The 20,578-nt window shown below is 51.6% G+C and overlaps 1 protein-coding gene across 1 annotated transcript in view; it reads left to right on the top strand.

Annotated features, from left to right (window-relative positions):
- Positions 1–20,578, top strand: part of GRIK3 (glutamate ionotropic receptor kainate type subunit 3) — a 124,070-nt gene that overhangs the window by 56,957 nt on the left and 46,535 nt on the right. Inside the window, exons 2-5 of the mRNA XM_054170330.1 lie at positions 11,431–11,607; positions 11,815–12,072; positions 13,732–13,913; positions 18,944–18,997. Coding sequence (XP_054026305.1) covers positions 11,431–11,607; positions 11,815–12,072; positions 13,732–13,913; positions 18,944–18,997 — 671 coding nt within the window. The remainder of the gene's footprint in view (positions 1–11,430; positions 11,608–11,814; positions 12,073–13,731; positions 13,914–18,943; positions 18,998–20,578) is intronic.

The raw sequence follows: 20,578 nt of genomic DNA, 5'->3' as shown, positions 1-20,578 counted from the left end.
AGATCATCCAGTCCAGCCTGTGACCTAACACCACCACACTGACCAGACCATGGCCACAGGACTTGGTGCTACCTGTGCAAGGTGTAAAGCAGAACAGTTCCAATGACTTAAAGACAGGCATCCTCTGGGGGTAGTTCTGGTGTAACACCACCACACTGACCAGATCATGGCCACAGGACTTGGTGCTACCTGTGCAAGGTGTAAAGCAGAACAGCTCCAGGGACTTAAAGACAGGAATCCTCTGGGGTTAGTTTTGGTGTAACACCACCACACTGACCAAACCATGGCCACAGGACTTGGTGCTACCTGTGCAAGGTGTAAAGCACAATAACTCAAATGACTTAAAGACAGGCATCCTCTGGGGTTAGTTCTGGTGTAGAGCCTAATCTCCCTTTTCCTCTTTGGTTTTGTTTGTGCTTTGCCTTTTTTTCCCTTCCTCCCCCCCTTTCTCTGCTTTCTTTCAAAAAGAGGGGGAACAAAACCCAGGAGATGGCAACAGCAAAGAGCCTGCCAGGGGCTGGGGGGGAATCAGCTCCTCAATGGAATCCATTTCCTCAATCAAATTCAGCATCCATCAGGAGCAAATTCCCAGCATGTGGCATAAAAATCTTGTAAAAGGGAGCTGTTAAATATTTAGGGGCAGATGCCAAACAATATGTCACAATATTTGCAGGGCTGCATTTGCCATTTGCTGCAGCCTCTCACTCAAAGCCCCTGGTTGTTAGTTATTTATATATGTATCTTTTTTTTTGGAAGCCTCAACTCCAGAATGAGAAACAATCAGTTGGATTTGGTGACACACTGGAAAGGAAGTGGAGGATTTCAATTTAGATTCCTGAAGTCTGACACCCTCTGCTCCCTGCCAGGTGGGGATTAGCAGGTATTAGCTGGGGGCTTAGCAATGAATAGGTAAGAGTTTAATTAACGGGCAGTAATTGTCATTTTAATCGGGTTGAGGGTTTTGTGTAAGACTCCATTTCGCTGCAGGACACCTTCTATTCCAGGTATAGACCCAGGCCTATGCCTATTGCCAGGGTAAATAAGCAGCAAGAGAGACTGGCCATTGGAATGTGCTGCCCAGGGAGGTGGTGGAGTCACCGTCACTGGAGGTGTTTGAGGAGAGCCTGGATGAGGCACTCAGTGCCATGGTTTAGTTGGTTAGATGGTGTTGGGTGACAGGTTGGACTTGATGATCTTGAAGGTCTTTTCCAACCTGGTTAATTCTGGATTCTGTAAACCAGGAGCTAATAAATGGTAGGGAAGGAAAATGGACAGAGGACTTCAGCCATGGTCAGCCAAAGCTGCACAGACTTGAGGCTGAGCCCTCCTGCAAGGATTACATCCTCTTCCACATCCCATTACAATTCTTATCCTTAGGAATTGATCTTTCCCTCCATCCCTACATAGAAGAGGATAGGATAGGATAGGACAGGACAGGACAGGATAGGATAGGATAGGATAGGATAGGATAGGATAGGATAGGATAGGATAGGATAGGATAGGATAGGATAGGATAGGATGTTTCAGACTGGGCTGCTCTGCTCTCAGGAGTCCAAACTTAGAATCACAAAATTGTCAGGGGGGGAAGGCACCTTAAGGATCATCCAGTTCCAACACCCCTGCAGAGGGCAGGGACATTTTTCACTAGATCAGGCTATCCAGAGCCACATCCAGCCTGGCCTTAAAAACTTCTCAGGATGCGGTTTTCACCACCTCCTTGGGCAACCTGTTCCAGTCTCTCATCACCCTCATAGGGAAGAACTTCCTCCTGATGCCTGCTAACTCTCTCCTCCTCTAGTTTGGATCCATTCCCCCCAGTCCTTTCACTGGTTCTGGTTGCTGTTCTGTTCTGGTGCTGGGTGCCTGGGAGAAGAGGCCAACCCCCACCTGCCTACAACCTCCCTTCAGGTAGTTGTAGAGAGCAAGAAGGTCTCCTCTGAGCCTCCTCTTCTCCAGGCTAAGCAACCCCAGCTCCCTCAGCCTCTCCTCACAGGGCTGTGCTCCAAACCCCTCCCCAGCTTTGTTGCCCTTCTCTGGACACCTTCCAGCATCTCAACATCTTTCCTAAACTGAGGGGCCCAGAACTGGACACAGGACTCAAGGTGTGGCCTGACCAGTGCTGAGCACAGGGCAGAATGACCTCCTTGCTCCTGCTGGCTACACTCTTCCTGATGCAGGCCAGGATGCCATTGGCCCTCTTGGCCACCTGGGCACACTGCTGGCTCATGTTCAGCCTACTCTAAAGCAAAATGGAGTGCCTCTCGGCTCGAGCACGCCAGTGAATTAACAGTTTGTTGGCATTTTCATCCCCCTGCTGTTGATGGGAATCCACTCCTGGGAGACTGTGGTGGTGCTGCCTTTTAGTTGTTGTCGTCGCCGTTAATTAATCGAGGCCGGTTGAAAGAGAAATGCCCATTTCATTTCAGTCATGTCTTATGCAAATGAAAAATGTAAATATCATTAAGAAATCTGTTGGCAATGTAATTCCTCTCTGCTGTAGCACTGCTGAAGGCCTTTGATCTCAGATTAAGGCTTTGATCCGCTCCCCGGGGCCGGGGTCACCCTAAACGCTCCTCAGATGTAAAACGGCACCACCAGAGCAGCTCCTCCGCAGGCAGGGCACGGGGCAAGCTGCCAATTAGGCCACACCAGGAGGAGCTGCAAACCAGGAGAAAGTTTGTTTCTGCGAGCTGCAATCCCCCCTGACCGGGATCACAACCACGCAGGGATCACAGCCACGCGCCCACGCAGCCCACAGAGCGGCTCCTGCCCACCACAGCTTCCCAGCCCATCCCCTACCCACTCCTCATTAAATAACAGGCTGCCATGTTCCATTAATTCCTCGTTTAGTGGCAGTGAAGTGCTGATACACAGGTTTTTTAGCTCCAGTGTTTTTAATCAGTTAATTTAACCAGAAGCATTAATAATGGATTTCTGTGCCACTTGACTGCTCAGCTGTTAAACAGCTCCGACACAGGCAGGAAATGTCACCCCCTGTGACACCAAGTACCTAATAACACTGCAAATTAAAGAGGGCCTTGCATATTCAGGAGCAACACCAGAAAAGAAGGAGAGATGAAGTCCCCTGGGAATAGCTCAGCCTGCTGCGCTGGGATCTCTGTCCTGGCAGGTGGGAAAATCCCTCCCTGTGGGGCACTTGTGCCTGGAATCTGATTTCCTGCCTGGATTCCTTCCCCACGGTGTCACACAGCCAGAATTTGGCTTTTTGCTGTGCTGCAGACGTGGTGCTGGGAGCGTTGCTCAGCCCATCAGCTCCTGCTGCCAGCTGCTGTGAGGTCCCCAGGACCCCCCAAGAGGCAGCGTGGGGGGAGCCAGGCTGTGGGCAGGGGAGTGGGACAGTGTCCCTCTGCAGTTCAACCTGTGCTGAGGTCTCAGGGGGATAGCTGTGTGGCCAGGCTGGCCGTGGCTGTGGTGCCTTGAGGCTGTCGTGACAGAAGTCACAATTTTCAGGTTCACTTCTGATCAGAGTCACAGCACAGCCAGGGTTGGAAGTGACCTCTGAAGATCTTCTAACCCAGCTCTCTTGTTAATGCAAGTTCAGCTTCATTGTGCTGGGGGGACAGGGAGCTTTGGTCACCCCGGGGACTGGCAGGTCCACTGCATCTGTCCCTCCTCTGAGCTCACAGGGATTTTAAGTACAGCATTAGAGCCTTCCCTGCACCATGTCTTGTCTCTTCGGGAGGGTGCTGGGGGAGCACATTTGGTGCTATGAGCTGGGGCACTCATGCTCCCCTCAGCCAGTGGGGCAGACACACCATGGAGGGGCTGCCCTGGCTCCATCTCACTGTAGGGTATCATGGACACAGGGAACAGGATCACTCGCTGATCACATCAAATGGGATCAGATCTACAGCTGGGCAGGGACTTCCTGGGCTCCATGGGCAGAGCAAACCTCAGCAGATAGAGCTGGGAATTGCCCAGGAGCCAGAGAAGCTGCCAGCAGAGGAGCATCTGCTCGGGGACAGGTCTGGTGTGTTGGCAGCTCTCACAGAAGGGACTTGTCATGGGCACAGGCAGCAGGGTGAGCCTCAGCAGCCCAGACACGCAGGCTCTGGGGTTAATCCTCCTCCTGCCAGAGCCAGAACCTCCTCCTGGGATTGGAGCAATTAGCATCCAGAGGGAGAGCAACTTCCCTGGGGAGGGAGGGGACAGCTCAGGCCTGCCAGCAGCAGCCGATTGCTGCGCAGGGTCCCTCTTGCCTGCTGCACGTTTGTGAAGCCTGAAACTGCCGTGGAAGAGTGGCTGTGCTGCTTCACATCGGTGCCAGGCTGGAGTGACAGAGCTGCTCCATGATCCGCAGCAGCTGCAGGGGACAGAGCTCAGGTCCTGCTGCGCCTTTCTTCCATCAGAGTCAGAAACCCACTGACAGGCCTAAGAAATCACTTTCAGCTCCTTCCCAGAAGGTTTGTTTCAAGAAGTGTGCAAGTTCTGCTCACTGCCTTCACACTGAGCCCACCCGTGGTCCTGTGACGAGGGAGATATCCCAGGCTGATACTGTCTGGCACCTACGGTCCAACAGGAGCCTGTGGAGGACATGGGCAGAGAGCTCCACTGTGTGAGGAGCCTCCTGGGTGGGAAAAGGGATTCTTGGAAGTGGAAGTGCTGGAGGGTGAGAGCCCCTGGCATCCCTCATTGCTGCTTTCCTCACCCAGAGTGATCTGGTTTATGTGGAGGACATCAGCTAGCACCAGCCCCAGGCACAGGGGTTCTGCTCAGCACCTGCCTGAGTAGGGACCAGCCCCAGCTCTGCTGCTGCTCCTTGTGGAGCAGTTTATGGTAGCAGCTCCTCAGTGGAGAGCACAGGGAGAGAATCCCTGTGACCAAACCTGTCAGTGCTTTCCCTTTGGGTGCCCAAACCTGTCAGTGCTTTCCCTTTGGTTCTGCTGACACTCATTGCCCTCTGATTTCCTCACTTTCACTGCAGCTTTATCACAGACTCAAACAGCCTCATGCTGCTGGGAGGCTCTAGAGCTTTAGTTCCGCTCCCAGAGCACAACCTCATGCTTTGGTGAACTTTCTTCTGCTTCCCACTGGTGTTATCTCATCTCACTTTACCAGTGTAAACACCAGCTCTGAAGGGACCTGGACCGTGACAATGAAATTCTCCCCACTGGACTGGTCAAAGCAGAAGCATCAATTCTGAAAGCTCCCCAGGGGAGAGGCAGCTTTGGTGAGCAAGGGCTCCCAGGGGGGGCTCTCCTGTCCTCCTCCCTCAGGAAGCTGCCGAGTGGCACCCTGGAGAGACAGGCACGAAATTCTTTGCACTGTGATCAGTCCATTTGCTACTACTGGCCCCAAAAGAGAGCCCATCAGAAGAGGCCATTGCCACATCACAGCCAGCCCTGTTGTTGAGCAAGGAAGACAGTTTGTAACCTCAGAGAAAAACACAGCAAGGAGAGGTCCCTGGGCACAGAGGTCTGCGAGACAGAGGCAGGAGCTCTCGTGCCCCTGGAGGAGCTCAGCCTGGCTCCATATTCAGTAAGAGCTATTTCAAAACAAGTATTTCTTGCAGGATGTCACATGGAAAGAGACTGTCAGAAAGCTGTCTAAATGTGTTAACAACACTGTCAGCGGGGGAGAGAAAAGTGTTATCAGAAATAGTCGTTCTTCAAAGCTAAGTAACTCCCTGGTTTTATAAGGAGTAAAAGATAAGAGATCACACCACGCACTGAGGGCTGCTGGAATCCTCCTCCCGAGGAGGAAGCTGTTTGTTTTGCTAAAAAGGGGAAGAGGGGAGAAAATGAAGGCCTAAAATACTTTGACTTTCTTGACTTAGCTCTCGACAAAGCTAAATATAGCTGGGGTTGTATTCAGTCTGCACAGCCATGGCTCAGGGTGAGCTCCAGCACTGGAGCAGGATTCCCACGCCATTGACTGGGCTTCCTTCTAGCTCCCTGCTGGGGCCATTCCAGAGACCAGAGAATCACAGAATTGTTTTGGTTGGAAAAGCTCTCTGAGATCATCAAATCCAAGCAGCAACCCAACACCACTGTGGCCACTAAACCGTGTCCCCCACATTTCTCAAACACCTCCAGGGATGGTGACTCCACCACCTCCCTGGGCAGTCTGTTCCAGTGCCTGACCACTCTTTCTGTAATTTTAACTAATCTCCAGCACCAGAACAAGAGGACACAGTCTCAAGCTGTGCCAGGGGAAGTTTAGGCTGGAGGTAAGGAGAAAGTCCTTCCCAGAAAGAGTAATTGGCCACTGGAATGTGCTGCCCAGGGAGGTGGTGGAGTCCCTGTCCCTGGAGGCGTTCAAAAAAGAATTGGATGTGGCACTTGGAGCCATGGATTAGTCAGTCATGAGGTGTTGGGTGATAGGTTGGACTTGATGATCTCTGAGGTCTTTTCCAACCTTGTTGATTCTATGATTCTATTCCAACCTAACCTTCCCCTGGCACAATTTCAGGCCATTTCCTCTTGTTCTGTCTCTCGATACTAGAGAGAAAAGATCCTCCAGCATCATCACCTGGGGATGGAGGAGTGCACTGTGCCTTTGCTACATGCAGACAGGCTTGGGCTGGTGCTGATTGGCATCAGTGGGATTTGGGGAGTTTCCTGGGACCCAGCTTGTGCCCTGGACAGAGGTGAATTTTTCTGCTGCTCAGAGCCAGATCCTTTGTGTTTTGCAGCCAAACCTCTCTTGGACCCCCCAGTACCAACCTCCTGCCCGGGGCTGTTGCTCTTCTGATCTGGAGCTAAAAGGAGAGTTTCAGGCATTTGCTTTGGATCCTCATTTTGAATTTTAAAACCTCCCCCACCCCTCAGCACCATCAGTGGTCATCAAATAAAATAACCTAAAGTAATAAGACGTGAAGCTGGTTCTAATTAGCCTGTTTTCCCATATGCTGATTGACGTTCTCTGGAGAGCAATTAGCCTGCTTTAGAGGTAAAAGACAACTGAGAATTATTTAACCTGCCTGGTGATTGATATTTAAAAGCCAAGTCAGGTGTAATAATGAATGACTCCATCAAAACCATGTAAAAGTCAGGGCTGGTAGCCTTTGATCCTCTCCCACCTGAGCAGATATCGATGGCTGAGTCCCAGACCAGGGCCCCACTGCACTACAAACATGGCAGAAAAAGAAGGTTTTCAGGGAAAGACAGAGATGGCAGCAAACTCAGCCTGAAGCTGCTCAACCTCCCTGTGTGTGACCAGCACATGGCACTGCAGCAGGGAGTCTGTGGGCTCACTGATGGGTGAGGGAAACAGCACCAACTCTCGCTGGGTAAACCAGGCAGCAAATGTTCTCCTGACCATCAGAAGGACAGGACAGAGCTCAGCACTGTCTTGTAACTGTCTGCAAAGCCATGGGAGGGGAAGAAGGAAGGAAGGAGAAACTGGGACCTGAACAGACAGAGGCAAGACTGGGAAGGGGGCTGCTAGCACCAGGTCAGGTGAGCAGCATCCATTAAACACCCAACATCTGGGATAAGTTCAGACACAGGGCAGAGGCAGAAGTGGTTTAGAGAGAGAGAGACAGCAGCACTGAAGGGCTTTAGCTTTACTGTCTCAGAAACATGTTTAAAGGCAGTCTAGAGAAGTGGGAACTGCTTTGTTGGTGGCTTTTCAGTGCCCATTGACTTTCTGTCCTTTCATAAGGGCAAAGCCACAGCAAGGTCACTGTTACAAGACCCACATGGGACCACTCTCTCTGGGAAGCACAAGGACAGCTGACCCAGTCTGTTTGTCTCTGCAGCAGATTGCCCTGCCTTGCACTGCTTCATCCTTCCTGCTGAGGGTTGCAGGGGACACACAGGGTCCCCCCTCCAGCCTGGTGATCAGCCAGCTTATGTCACATCCCTCAGCCTCCCAATAGCTCAAGTTGATGTTCTCCATTTTGCTCAAATGGAGAAGCTGTAACAATTATTTTCATAATTAGCTGGCTTTTCAAATTAATGCCAGTTATGCTATGTAATCATGATGAAGATTATGCATTAATCAGCTGTTTCAAGCTGGTTATTAGGCTCTTTAAATAATGATCAGAATGAACATCTCTGAAGGAGAGGAACAAAGCCAAGAGGGCCAGCAGTGTGCCAGGAGCGGGGCTGGGGGGGCTGCCTGTGCCTGACCCAGTTCCCCATCCCCCAAGTGTTTGAGGACCCAGCAGGCTGGTGTGTGTGGTAGCTGCTCTTGAGCTCCTTGGCAGCTGGGGTGGTTTCCACATCTCCCCAGAACACTCAGCACCCAGCAGTGCCACCACAAATCCATCACTCCTGCCCCTCTGCCTCCTCACTGCCTGGCACTAAGCTCAAGGTATTTGGTAGCATCTTGCATCCAGTTGGATACCTGGAATGGGAATTTATTTGGGATCAAACACCAATAATCCACATGGGCAGTCCTTCTATAATCTACCATAACAAGACATGCTCCAAAGCAGCCCTGAAAGCTCTGGGCTAGGAGAAAGCCTGATGTCAGCCAGCTGATAATCAATACAACACGAATCCAATTATCACTTCAGGCTGATGTTGGAAAACAAACCAGAAAGATCCCTTGCTAAAATGCTCTGGACAGAAAAGCTTTGAACAGAGAGAGAGGGAAGAGTCTCACACTCAGTTCAGTTTTTTGGTGATTGCTTCTGCTCTAATCTTCTGCGTGAACTTTCCCTGCCCTAAGAAACTTAGGTCGAGCTATCAGCATCTGCAGACTCTGATAAGGGTGAATAACTTTCCTTACACTGATCAATGATGAAGTGTTTGGGGATGATCCAGTGAGAGCGAGGCACTTGGACAGTTTGGCTCCTACCAACACTGCCAGGCCTCCTGGATTAAAACCTGGTCAAGAGTGACTTGCTGAAGCCTGCATGGAGTGGGATGGGTCTCCATGATGACCATCCAGCCTCTTTTCCTTCATTCTTCTCACTATTACCAAAGTCAGTGTGGAGCTAAGAAATGTTTTTGACTGCCAGAGACATGCGGTGAGCAGCTCACGTGTTTCTGGGTGGATCTGATTGTACACTCACTGCCACACTCACTCCACAGCCAGGGACACAGACACCCACAGTCTGCAGGGGAAGAGGAGGGAAGTGACTTGCCACGATACCAGGCTCACAGGATGTCAGGGGTTGGAAGGGACCTCTGGAGAGCATCGAGTCCAACCCCCCTGCCAGAGCAGGACCACAGAATCCAGCACAGGTCACACAGGAACACATCCAGACAGGGCTTGAAAGTCTCCAGAGAAGGAGACTCCACAACCTCTCTGGGCAGCCTGCTTCAGTGCTCTTTGCTTACAGCAAAGAAGTTCCTCCTTATGTTGAGGTGGAACTTCCTGTGCTGTAGTTTCCACCCATTGCCCCTTGTCCTATCCCAGGGCACAACTGAGCAGAGGCTGTCCCTGTCCCTGTCCCTGTCCCTTCCTTTCTGACCCCCAGCCCTCAGATATTTATAGATATTTACTAGATCCTCTCTCAGTCTTCTCCTGTCCAGACTAACCAGCCCGGGGTCTCTCAGTCTCACCTCATCAGGCAGTGCTGCAGACCCTTCCTCATCCTTGTAGCCCTCCCTTGGACTCCCTCAAGTAGATCCTTGTCTCTCTTGAACTGGATGGAATATTCCTGGTGAGGTGTCACTAGGGCAGAGTAGAGGGAGAGAAGAACCTCCCTGGAATTGTTGGCCACACTTTTCTTAATGCATCCCAGAATCCCATTCTTGGCCACAAGGGCAGAGACAGAGACAGCAGAAAAGTCAAAGCTTTCTTCACCAAGCATCATTACTGTGGGTCACACAGAATGTGGCTGTGGTTGGGTTCCTGGGAGGACACACAGAAGGTGGCTGTGGTTGGGTTCCTGGGGGGACACACAGAAGGTGGCTGTGGTTGGGTTCCTGGGGGACACACAGAAGGTGGCTGTGGTTGGGTTCCTGGGAGGGCACACAGAAGGTGGCTGTGGTTGGGTTCCTGGGAGGGCACACAGAAGGTGGCTGTGGTTGGGTTCCTGGGAGGGCACACAGAAGGTGGCTGTGGTTGGGTTCCTGGGGGACACACAGAAGGTGGCTGTGGTTGGGTTCCTGGGGGACACACAGAATGTGGCTGTGGTTGGGTTCCTGGGAGGGCACACAGAAGGTGGCTGTGGTTGGGTTCCTGGGAGGGCCCACAGAAGGTGGCTGTGGTTGGGTTCCTGGGAGGGCACACAGAATGTGGCTGTGGTTGGGTTCCTGGGAGGGCACACAGAAGGTGGCTGTGGTTGGGTTCCTGGGAGGGCACACAGAATGTGGCTGTGGTTGGGTTCCTGGGAGGGCCCACAGAATGTGGCTGTGGTTGGGTTCCTGGGGGGACACACAGAATGTGGCTGTCAACAGAAATGTCAGCCTGGCTCTTGCCAAACCGCCACCCCTGGCTGAGGCCAAATCGCCACCAAAATGACAGATAATGCGTTCTGGCTCCTGGAGGAGGCTCATGTGGTTGCTTGAAAGCTGGGAGGGCTCAGCAGACATCTGTTGTCTACAACAGAACAGTTTTGAACCACCTTAAATTGAAGAGGAAGATTTTCCTTCTGCTAATGAAGCCAGAGACCATCTGTTAGCGACTGCGCTTGCTTATCGCCCTCATCCATTAATTATTCTGCTTTACTTTTTAATGGCAAGGAGCAAGGTTCTGTGTCCTTCCCTGGCTCTCTGAGGGGACAGGATGGTGGCCACACCTCAGTGACAAGCACCTGCAAGTACAGAATTTACAGCTGCACCAATGACCTCCGTTGGTGGCTGTCAGTGGGGAGCTGAGGACAAGGCTCACGGATACAGAGCCAAGAAACCCAGTGACTGTGGGAGATGAGCTGGGTGCCCCTGGGGAGGTGTAATGGCATTAACAGCTCCTGAACATGGGCAAGCATGCGTGCAGGACCTGCATTATTGAGCAGATAAGCTGTAAGGGAGGCAAATTCAGAAGTCTCTGCTGGTCTGAATTAAGAACTCAGCTAACAGAAACATGAGGAACAATAGATGATGAGAAGGGCACTAAAAGGATCCAGCAGCAGTGCTGCACTGCCTGCCTCCCATGTGAGGACCCTGGGGGTGGGTGGACAAGGTGGGCAGGAGTTCAGCATGGCAGGGAGGGAAGGGCAGTGGCAGCTTTGTACCACAGCAACTCCTCCAAGTGCAAACCTGAAGCATCTCCAAGGCCAGGCAATGAGCCTGTCCCCACTTCCCAAGGTCTTGTCCTGAAGTTTTATGGGAAGCCACTCATCTGCCTCATAAAGACATTCCAAGACTTTAAATCTGTCCCCTTCTGCCCTGAATGGTCTCATGGGCCAAACATTGGAGTGTCTTTAGTTCAGCCCAGGAAGTGTCCTGGAGCAAACCTTCTTCAGTCTGCAAATGTCACAGCTCTGTCCCAAAGTTTTCTCCTCCTTGCTCCCTAGGATCATGAATCCAGCATCATGTGGCTCAATGCTGGTTTGGTCTTGTCCTGCAGGAGGGATCTTTGAGTACGCAGATGGCCCCAACACGCAGGTTATGAGTGCCGAGGAGCAGGCCTTCAGATTTTCTGCCAACATCATTAACAGGAACAGAACTTTGCTGCCTAACACAACGCTGACCTACGACATCCAGAGGATACACTTCCACGACAGCTTCGAAGCAACTAAGAAAGGTAAGAGCACAGCACACTTCGCAGCAGCTTTCCTCCTCTCTCTGCCTCTCATCGCTCTTGTAACTACCTAATAGTGTCCAGAAGCTTCTCTACCCATTTGCTGCTCAGGAAGAAGCTGTTTGTGCCCACAGCTCCTCCCAGGCTCACCCCTCCCACAGAGGTGCCCATCCTTCACTGACAGCATCCTTCCCTCCCTTCCTCTTCCAGCCTGTGACCAGCTCGCTCTAGGGGTGGTAGCAATATTTGGACCTTCCCAAGGTTCCTGTACCAACGCTGTCCAGTCCATCTGCAATGCCCTGGAAGTTCCTCACATACAGCTTCGCTGGAAGCATCACCCTTTGGATAACAAGGACACTTTCTATGTCAACCTGTACCCTGACTATGCCTCCCTCAGCCACGCCATTCTGGACCTCGTGCAGTACTTGAAGTGGAGGTCAGCCACTGTGGTTTATGATGACAGCACAGGTGGGTAACAAAGGGCTTGGAGGAGGAACTCAGGAGGTGTTTTGTGCTGGGTCCCAGTCAGGAACTTTTTAAATGCGTCCTTTTAGGAACAAAATGAGCAGTGACCAGGGACACACCAGTTCCCTGGCACCCAGGCAAGTGCTGTAGAGGGCCCTGGGAACCTTCCTGAAGCATTTAATTCATTAGGCACTTAGAAAGTGGGGAACCCTCAGCTCCACCCCAGCTGACAAAGGGCCAGGGGAGGATTAATTATCCACGGGGGTGATCCAGCTCAGCCCACCTCTGCTTGGCATCACAGTGCTCATCTGCACAAGCAAAGCCCTTGGTCTGTGGCTGCATTGAGGGTGCAGTTTCCCAGCCAAAAGAAAAAGGAGGTCTGGAAAGTTTTTTGTTTTCTGGCTAATTCGATAAAGCAGAACTGCCAATGGAAGCTGGTGGTGGTTACACAAAGCATGGCACTGCCCAGTGCTGGAGATAAACCCCCCCACAAAAACCCCCACCCAAACAAAAGGCACATTGGAGAGCCTGTCCAACCTCATTCCACTACACCAAATGGTTTCTTTAGGGGAGGACTGATGAGAACACAGTTTGACACTGCTGGTTTGTGAATGTGGGTCACAGTATGTTCCCTCCCTGCCATATTCTAATGTGTTCCTTCCACTCTGCAGAGGGACAGCCTTCTCTCTTGCTCCTTGCAATAGGCATCTGCTGAGTTTCTTCTCGTGACACTAGATACCAGCCACCCCTGCTCAGCCTCAGCCAGCGTGGCTCTGTACCTTCTGCAGGAAAAAGAAATGAATTCTGAGAGCAGCAAGAAAGTTCCAGGCTGGGGTTCAGTGCCTGGTCTGAGCTGTGCTCTTCAGAAATCAAGGGGCAGATTCACTTTTGGTGCTGTGCATGGCTAACGCTGCAGACTGTAACTTGTTGCACAGCCGAGTGTCACATTCTGTCCTTGCTCGAGGGCACATTGCCTCAAGGCAAAATAGTGATAGAATCATAGACTTGCTAGGGCTGGAAGGAACCTCAGGGATCATCTAATTCCAACCCCCCCTGCCATGGGCAGGGACAAGAGGGAATGGATTGAAGCTTGAGGAGACCAGATTTAGACTGGAGGTTAGCAAGAAATTCCTTAGAGTGAGGGTGGTGAGATGCTGGAACAGGTTGTCCAGGGAGGTCATGGATGACCCCTCCCTGGAGGTGTACAAGGCTAGGCTGGATGAGGCCTTGAGCAACCTGGGCTGGTGTGAGGTGTCCCTGTCCATGTCAGGGGAGTTGGAAGTAGATGATCTTTAAGGTCCCTTCCCTTCTATGAAAATGTCATGGTCCCAGAGGTGTCGAAGGTTAGGATAATCTGCTCTTCTCCTCTTGCCAGCCAGTGTAGGGATGCCAGCTGTACCACAGCTGGATGCAGGGTCATTCTACTCTGGAAATATCTGGGTGGGGGGAGGAGGGGGCTAATGACTGACATTAAAGTCTATCAAAGCCAAGATGCCACACGGCACCTAGCCTTTGAGACGCCTCCATCACCGCCCACCTGCGGGAGGGAAGCTGTGACCATGGACTAATGCAGGAAGGCTGGAAGCAGCTGCCAGGCTGAGCCGCAGAGCCGGGGCAGAGCTGCTGTAACGCTGTGGGTTTGTCTCTGTGCAATGCCTGAAGGCCTCATCCGGCTGCAAGAGCTGATCATGGCCCCCTCGAGGTACAACATCCGCCTGAAGATCCGGCAGCTGCCGCTGGACACGGACGACGCGCGGCCGCTGCTGAAGGAGATGAAGCGGGGCAGGGAGTTCCGCATCATCTTCGACTGCAGCCACCTGATGGCAGCTCAGATCCTCAAGCAGGTGAGCGGGGGACGGTGGGGGGGAGGCACCCAGTGAGCACATGGCCTGCAAGGAGCACCTGAGTTCAGTCTGGAGAAGAGGAGGCTGAGGGAAGACCTCACCACTCTCTACTGCTCTTTTTGGAGCACAGCCCTATGAGGAGAGGCTGAGGGAGCTGGGGTTGCTTAGCCTGGAGAAGAGGAGGCTCAGGGGAGACCTTCTTGCTCTCTACAACTACCTGAAGAGAGGTTGTAGCCAGGTGGGGGTTGGTCTCTTCTCCCAGTCAACCAGCAACAGAACAAGAGGACACAGTCTCAAGCTGTGCCAGGGGAGGTTTAGGCTGGATGTTCTTCATAGAAAGAGAGATTGGCCATTGGGATGTGCTGCCCAGGGAGGTGGTGGAGTCACCATCACTGGAGGTGTTTAGGAAGAGACTGGATGGGGTGCTTGGTGCCATGGTTTAGTGGATTAGATGGTGTTGGGTGATAGGTTGGACTTGATGATCTTGAAGATCTTTTCCAATCTGGTTAATTCTATTCTATTCTATACAGCTATTCTATTCTATACAGCTCCCTGAAGGGAGGTTGGAGCCTCTGCTCCTTGGTGGCAAGCAACAGGACCAGAGGAAATGGTTCCAAGCTGCACCAGAGGAGGTTCAGGCTGGCTGCCAGGAAATATGTCTTCACTGAAAGGGTTCTCAAACATTGAAATGTGCTGCCCAGGGCAGTGGTGGAGTCACCATCCCTGGAGGTGTTCAGGCAGCCTGAGGACCTGGCATTTAGGGACATGGTTTAGTGGTGACCCTTCCGTGCTGGGTCAAAGGGTGGGCTGGAGGAGCTTTAAGATCTCTTCCAACCAGATATATTCTGTGAATCTGTAATGCTTATGGGGTGGCTGCACTAGGGGACAGCTCAGACCTGCCTCTTTGCCTCTGTCCACAGCTCCACCAAGAGCTACGACAGGTGCACCCTTGATGGATACTGCAGGAGCTGTGGGTTTCACTGGAAAACTGGGATGTCAAAAAAAGTGACATAGAAATAGTTAGACATCAGGAGGAAGTTCTTCATAATGAGGGAGGTGAAAAACTGGAACAGGTTGTCCAGCATGTGGTTGAGGTCCCATCCCTGGAGATATTCAAGGACAAACTTGATGGGCAACCTGATCTAGTTGGAGCTGGCCCTGCTGGCTGCAGGGTGGTTGGATAAGGTGACCTTCAGGGGTCCCTTCCAACCCAAAGCACTCTGTCATTTTGTGACCAGTAGTAAGAAGGGACACATGTCCCTGGAGGAGACATGGCAGGGAGTGTGGGGGACACAACACTGAACCCAGGCTGTGGCCCCTCTGCCACTGCTCCCCACCAGCCCCAAGTGGAGCAGCAGGATTGTGCTCTGGGTCTCTCCTGTCACTCCTCACTCAGCACTGCACAACTGTCCATGCACACTGATTTTCAGCATCTTCTTTCCCTTCTTTGCTGCTTCATGCCCCAGGTTTGTCACCCAGTACCATACAGCAGGGCAGGTGTTAGCCATACTGGTTTGTCTGGATGTGGCCCCAGCGGTGCACACAGCTCTGCATCTCACTGCTGCAGCCAGGAGGGACATCCTCTGTCCCTTCCTGAGCACCCTGTGCAGTTCTTGGACTTTAAGCCAGATGTCAGTGATTTTCCATTCATGTGGTCTCTCTCCTTTCTCCCTAAGTTCCTCTGTTGGCATTTTCCTCAGATCAGTAGGTTTGCTGCTCCCCCCAGCTCCTCATTTCCACCTGCCTGGAGGTCTCGGGGTCGATACGAGGCGGAGGAAACCACACTCACATGGAAACCAGCAGTGCAAGTGTTGCTCATATCAGCCCAGCAAGACACTACCACATAGATTAAATCAATCCCCTGAAGGGCTGAGAAAGCAGCACATGGAGAGAGGTTTCTCTTTGCAGGCTGCTTGATGCAAAATGAAGGGAAGTGCTCCGAGAAATCAGAAAGCCTGGGAGGGATTATTAAAGGAAGCAATATCAGGGACTCATTGTCTCCTGCCTATTATTTTAACATGCTGGCTGTTTGGTGCTGTTCACTTATGATGCAGTTTATTATAGTTTATTGTGCCATCTGCTCTGCTCATCTCCCTGAGTGCAGAGTGAGGGAGGGGGGACTAGGGGGAAAGTCTCTCTAAGTCCTTCTGACTGGTTTGGTGAGCCTGAGGGTTTTTTTTTCAGGACCCAAAGCCATGGATTCCAACCTAGCAATAGTCTATAGCATATTTTTACTCAGGAAGAAGCTGGTTTCAGAGGTTGGGAAGGTGCACAACCCCAAACCCTCTGGGGAGGCTCTGAGCAATGCAGACCACAACCCTCCTGTGTCTGCTGAAGAAGCAGGAAGCTCATAAACCTCATCTTTTCCTAACTGTTGTGCCTGCATCAAGATATGCACACCTAGAGGTGCCACCTCCACTTGTGAAACTGCTTGCTTCTTTACCAGGGGCAGAATTGCTCCACCTTGCCCTCCTCACACTCTGCTTTGTGTGTTCACCACAAGTGCAAGCTGGGGAAAGCCAAAGGCATCTCCTAGAGAGGGGACTCTGCTCGTGCTCTGCAGTGGCAGAAGAACAACACACAGAAGAAAACTAGACTGCACCAAAAGAAAGAATGGTTCAGCCTTCTGTTTGTGCCAGAAACAATAACAATCATATTTTATTGTAGTATCTACCTGTTGTAACATGGTGGTAACTACACCAGTGAGCTCTGCAGACTTTTGATTACCAGTGTTTGCTCTGTCCAGGCTCCCTGGAGCATCCTGGCTGCTCTGTCCACCCTGGTGCAGTCCCCATGAGTGACAAAAGGGTCACAAAAGCCTTGTGTTAAAATTTCCACCCCTTGGAACTGGCTTTAGCTGCACATCTTTAGGTGCCACAGAATGGTTTGAGCCACTCCAGCCTCCATTCTCTCAGGCAGCTCTGACTAGGCTCACACCATCCTGCCAGTCCAGATCTTGCCCCAGGTTATTTAAGGTAAAATGCTCCCACAGCAAATACCTAACAAGGCACTTCACTGATCATCTGGGCAGGATTTTTAAACTGGAGTACCAAAAAAAACCCCAAAACAACCCCAGGGGTTAGTGATCCATGAGCAGTAACACGAGAGCTGGCACCAAGAGGTACAGATGACATTGCCACATGCTGCTCCAGCCTGGCTTCCTTGAAGTGCCTGAGACATCAAGCCAGTGGTTATTTTACCCTCTTGGACAAACACATAGTTGTGAAAACCTACCACAGAGCCAGGCCTGCTCATGGTGCCTTCCAACCTGCCCCATCTTCTCTGGCCTTGCTCATTTTTGGTCCCTTGTTAATGCTTTACATCTGTTCTCCGGCTTCCATCTTCTGTGCTGTCCTTGGCAGCTGTCTCTGAACAGTTGCTGCACTCTGCAGTGCACAGATGTGCCTGTCTTAACTTCAGCAGAGATCCCATTCTCATCCCAGAGATTGCCTGTAGCTTATCCACCAGGTTCATCACTTATTCATTTCCCCACAACCCCAGATGTGTCCTGCACCCACGCTGCCAGCACAGGGAAGCTGGAGCTTGCTCCTTGCCACAGCTCTGGGCTCTTCATCCACCACTGAAAGACATCAGTCAGCTGTGGAATCCAAACTGGAATCTCATGATTTCCTCTCGAGTGGTTTCACATCATCCCACTGAAGCTTCACACACTGAGGACCGTTGCCTGCTCAGGAGGCAACTGTGCACCTGGTCAGGAGAGAGCTGGAACAGCCCCACTGGCCAGGCAGGTGACACAGGGATAGCTCCCAGGCTATCAGAAAGGCAATTCCAGGCTATCAGAAAACAGGAGGTAAAGTCGTGCTCTAGAGTTACAGTATCCAGGCTTTTAACCTCAGTCATTTCCTTTCCCCTTGATTTTTGACATCTCACTTCAAACTGTCTCTTCCTTCCTCAGGGCTAAATTCTGCCCTGGTAATTTTTAGCAAAACCCAAGGGAAATGAACATTTCTGGAGGGAACTGAAGTCACTTTCCCATCAGTGGAGGTTTTCAAATGCTCCTGCATGTGCTTGGTCCAGAAAAATGTGCTGACAGAGTCAGCATCTAAGACAAACTCACAGGTACCCCCTTCAGTCAGTCACCAGCTTCAAGGTCACCTTTCCCACAGCCAGGGACATGTTCCCCTTGTGCCATGTAGGACATGGTCAGCCAGCCAAGGTGCCTTCAGCCCACAGCATTCCCTGCAACCCTGACAGAACAGCCTGTTCCCTCCACGGCTCAGTTATGCAGATCCCAGCAATCTGCAGGAGCCATCCTGGTGTCAGGGCTGGCACACCTAGAGCCTGAGCTCGCCAAGAGCACTCAGCTCTGCACCACCAGCTCCAAGGGCTGAGGGGTGGGAGGTGTCTCCCCTGTGCCTCTGTGTTCCCTGACCTGTTTCTATACCAGGCACTGCACCAGAGCATGCCTGTGGCACACAGACAGGAGGGACTCAGACCAGAGTTATGAGCACAGGTTGCAGGAACAGGCACTGAAGGCACGGGGGACACAGAGCTGCAGAAATCCATGAGTGAGAAAGGAAAAGCCTTTAACTCAGTGTCTCAGCCAGTACCTGGGCTTGTAGCCATGAGGAAAGGCTGCTTTTGCCATCCTGCACAGCTTTGTGAAGGTTGTTGGTTGTTGGGTATCTAAGAAGGAAGGGTAAGCTCCTCTCTCCCAGCTGAGCCCACAGAAGCTGCTCGAAACCCTGGCACGTCGTGCGGCGAGTGTGCCCCACCTGTGACCTTCCAGGCAGTGCTCCCACTTTCCCTGGCATAGCAACACCCAGCCAGGCCACCAGCCTCCACAAGAGCTCAACTCTGGGGCTTTGCTGTCTTTTCAGAAGGGCTGGAGGACCACAGTTCAGCTCAGCAGTCAAGCACCTGCCTCTTGGTGGCTAAGCATGTGCTTCATGGGGCTGATCCAGCCTCTGGCTGCTGCTGCAGCATCCAGATCATCTCTGTAGAGGTTTATGGCTGTTGTCATGTCCTGTGTCCACTCCTACTAACCTCTTTTCCCTCCTCTCCTCAAGGCCATGGCAATGGGAATGATGACAGAATACTACCACTTCATCTTCACCACTCTGGTAAAGTATCTAACCTGTGCACACCCTTTTCACACTCTGCTGAGGCAGGAGGTTGTGGGAGCAGCAGAAGAGCAGATGAAGCCCTGCCCAGGGTCGACACTGCATAGCCACAGGACTCTGGAGCAGTGGGGTGGGAGAAACAAGGGGAAGGGAGAGGGGAGGGAGTTGGTGCCCTATAATGGGAGGTTAGAATAGTGCTAGGTTTAGAGGAGTCCTCAGTGCTGTGGCTGTAAGGTGTCTGCAGCTGCAGCATCCCCAGGAGCTCATCCCAGGCCACATCACTCCTTTCCTTTCCCAGCCTTTGGACTGGCTTAGTCCTGTGGAGCCGCTCAGGCTTTGCACAGATGTAGGTTCTGCTTTTATTTCCCCTCCCAGTGATTTTGATTTCAGTGCAGCTACCCACGCACAGAAAAGAGGAACATATGTGTGGATTTGCAAAGCTGGAGTCCCACAGACAGGATCTGACAGGGCCAAGTTCCAGTCAGAGCTGGGTATGTGTTTGAGTCTTCATCCAAGTCTCCCTTAAGAGCCAGGAGCAGCCCTGCTGTGGTCAGTAGTTCAGCACCAGGTTTGTTTTGCATGAGAAGAACTCAGCTTGAAATTAACTCTGCTCTCATTAAACACAGGCCAGTTCCTCCCTGACTCCAGGAGGCATTTTGGTTTGGGGGTTTTTGAGGGTGTTTTTTTGTTGGCATGCCACTTTTGTTTCCATGCAGGATGCTATTGTCTGGTGCACTGCTGGATTCTGTGTGATTTTCAAGATCCAATTTATCTTTCTGTTGGGTTCCCCCTCCCCCCCCCCCCCCCCCCCCTTTAGGAAAGAAACAGACTCAACTTACCCTTAAAAATGGCCAAATTTATTTTTCAAATGCAAAAGACATTTTAATTACCCCTGCTGCCATTATCTATTCCAGGCAGCTTTAAGCATTTCCCAGATAACCCTCCTATTAATCAGCCCCAGCAGAGCCTGGAGTACATTTCATGTGTAGGTACAGCCTGGAGGTGGGAAAAGAGAATTATAATAAATTAATAGATAAGCAATCACAATTAATGCCACTTTCCTGAAATAACAGTTATATCATGGGAAAGATATTTTAATCTGCCTTTCCTTAAGGCAATGTTTTCCTAGCTTGCAATGCATGTGCTTCAGCTTCTCCAGTACTAGACCCATGGGGTGCTAATGAATTAGTCTATTATGTTACACTGAATGTCTCTAAAAGGTCCCTCGTCAATACTGAGCACAGTGCATCAACACTTGGCATGAAACGCTCCAACATTTTTTGCTAGGCAGCAAGGCTACAGTTCAGTGACTCCAGCCGGGCAGAGCCCCATCAGGCTGCTCCACCAGAGGAGGAGGAGCTCTGCGGAGCCTCCAACCCACGCCCTGCTTTCGCATCCTGAGCCCCCGTCAAAGGCAACACGGCCAGGAAAGCTTTGCAGATCCAGAGGTTTGCCACTGCTGCTACTTACAGCAGCTACAGGCAGGAGCAGGAATCTCTGCCCGTGATTTGAGACCATTGAGGAGCAACGGTTTGAAACAGGAGCAGGGTAGATTGAGGCTGGGTATCAGGAGGAAGTTCC

This window comes from Dryobates pubescens, chromosome 20, assembly GCF_014839835.1.
Source record: "Dryobates pubescens isolate bDryPub1 chromosome 20, bDryPub1.pri, whole genome shotgun sequence".
Classification (NCBI taxonomy): Eukaryota; Metazoa; Chordata; class Aves; order Piciformes; family Picidae; genus Dryobates; species Dryobates pubescens.
This window is presented reverse-complemented; position numbering and strand designations above follow the sequence as displayed.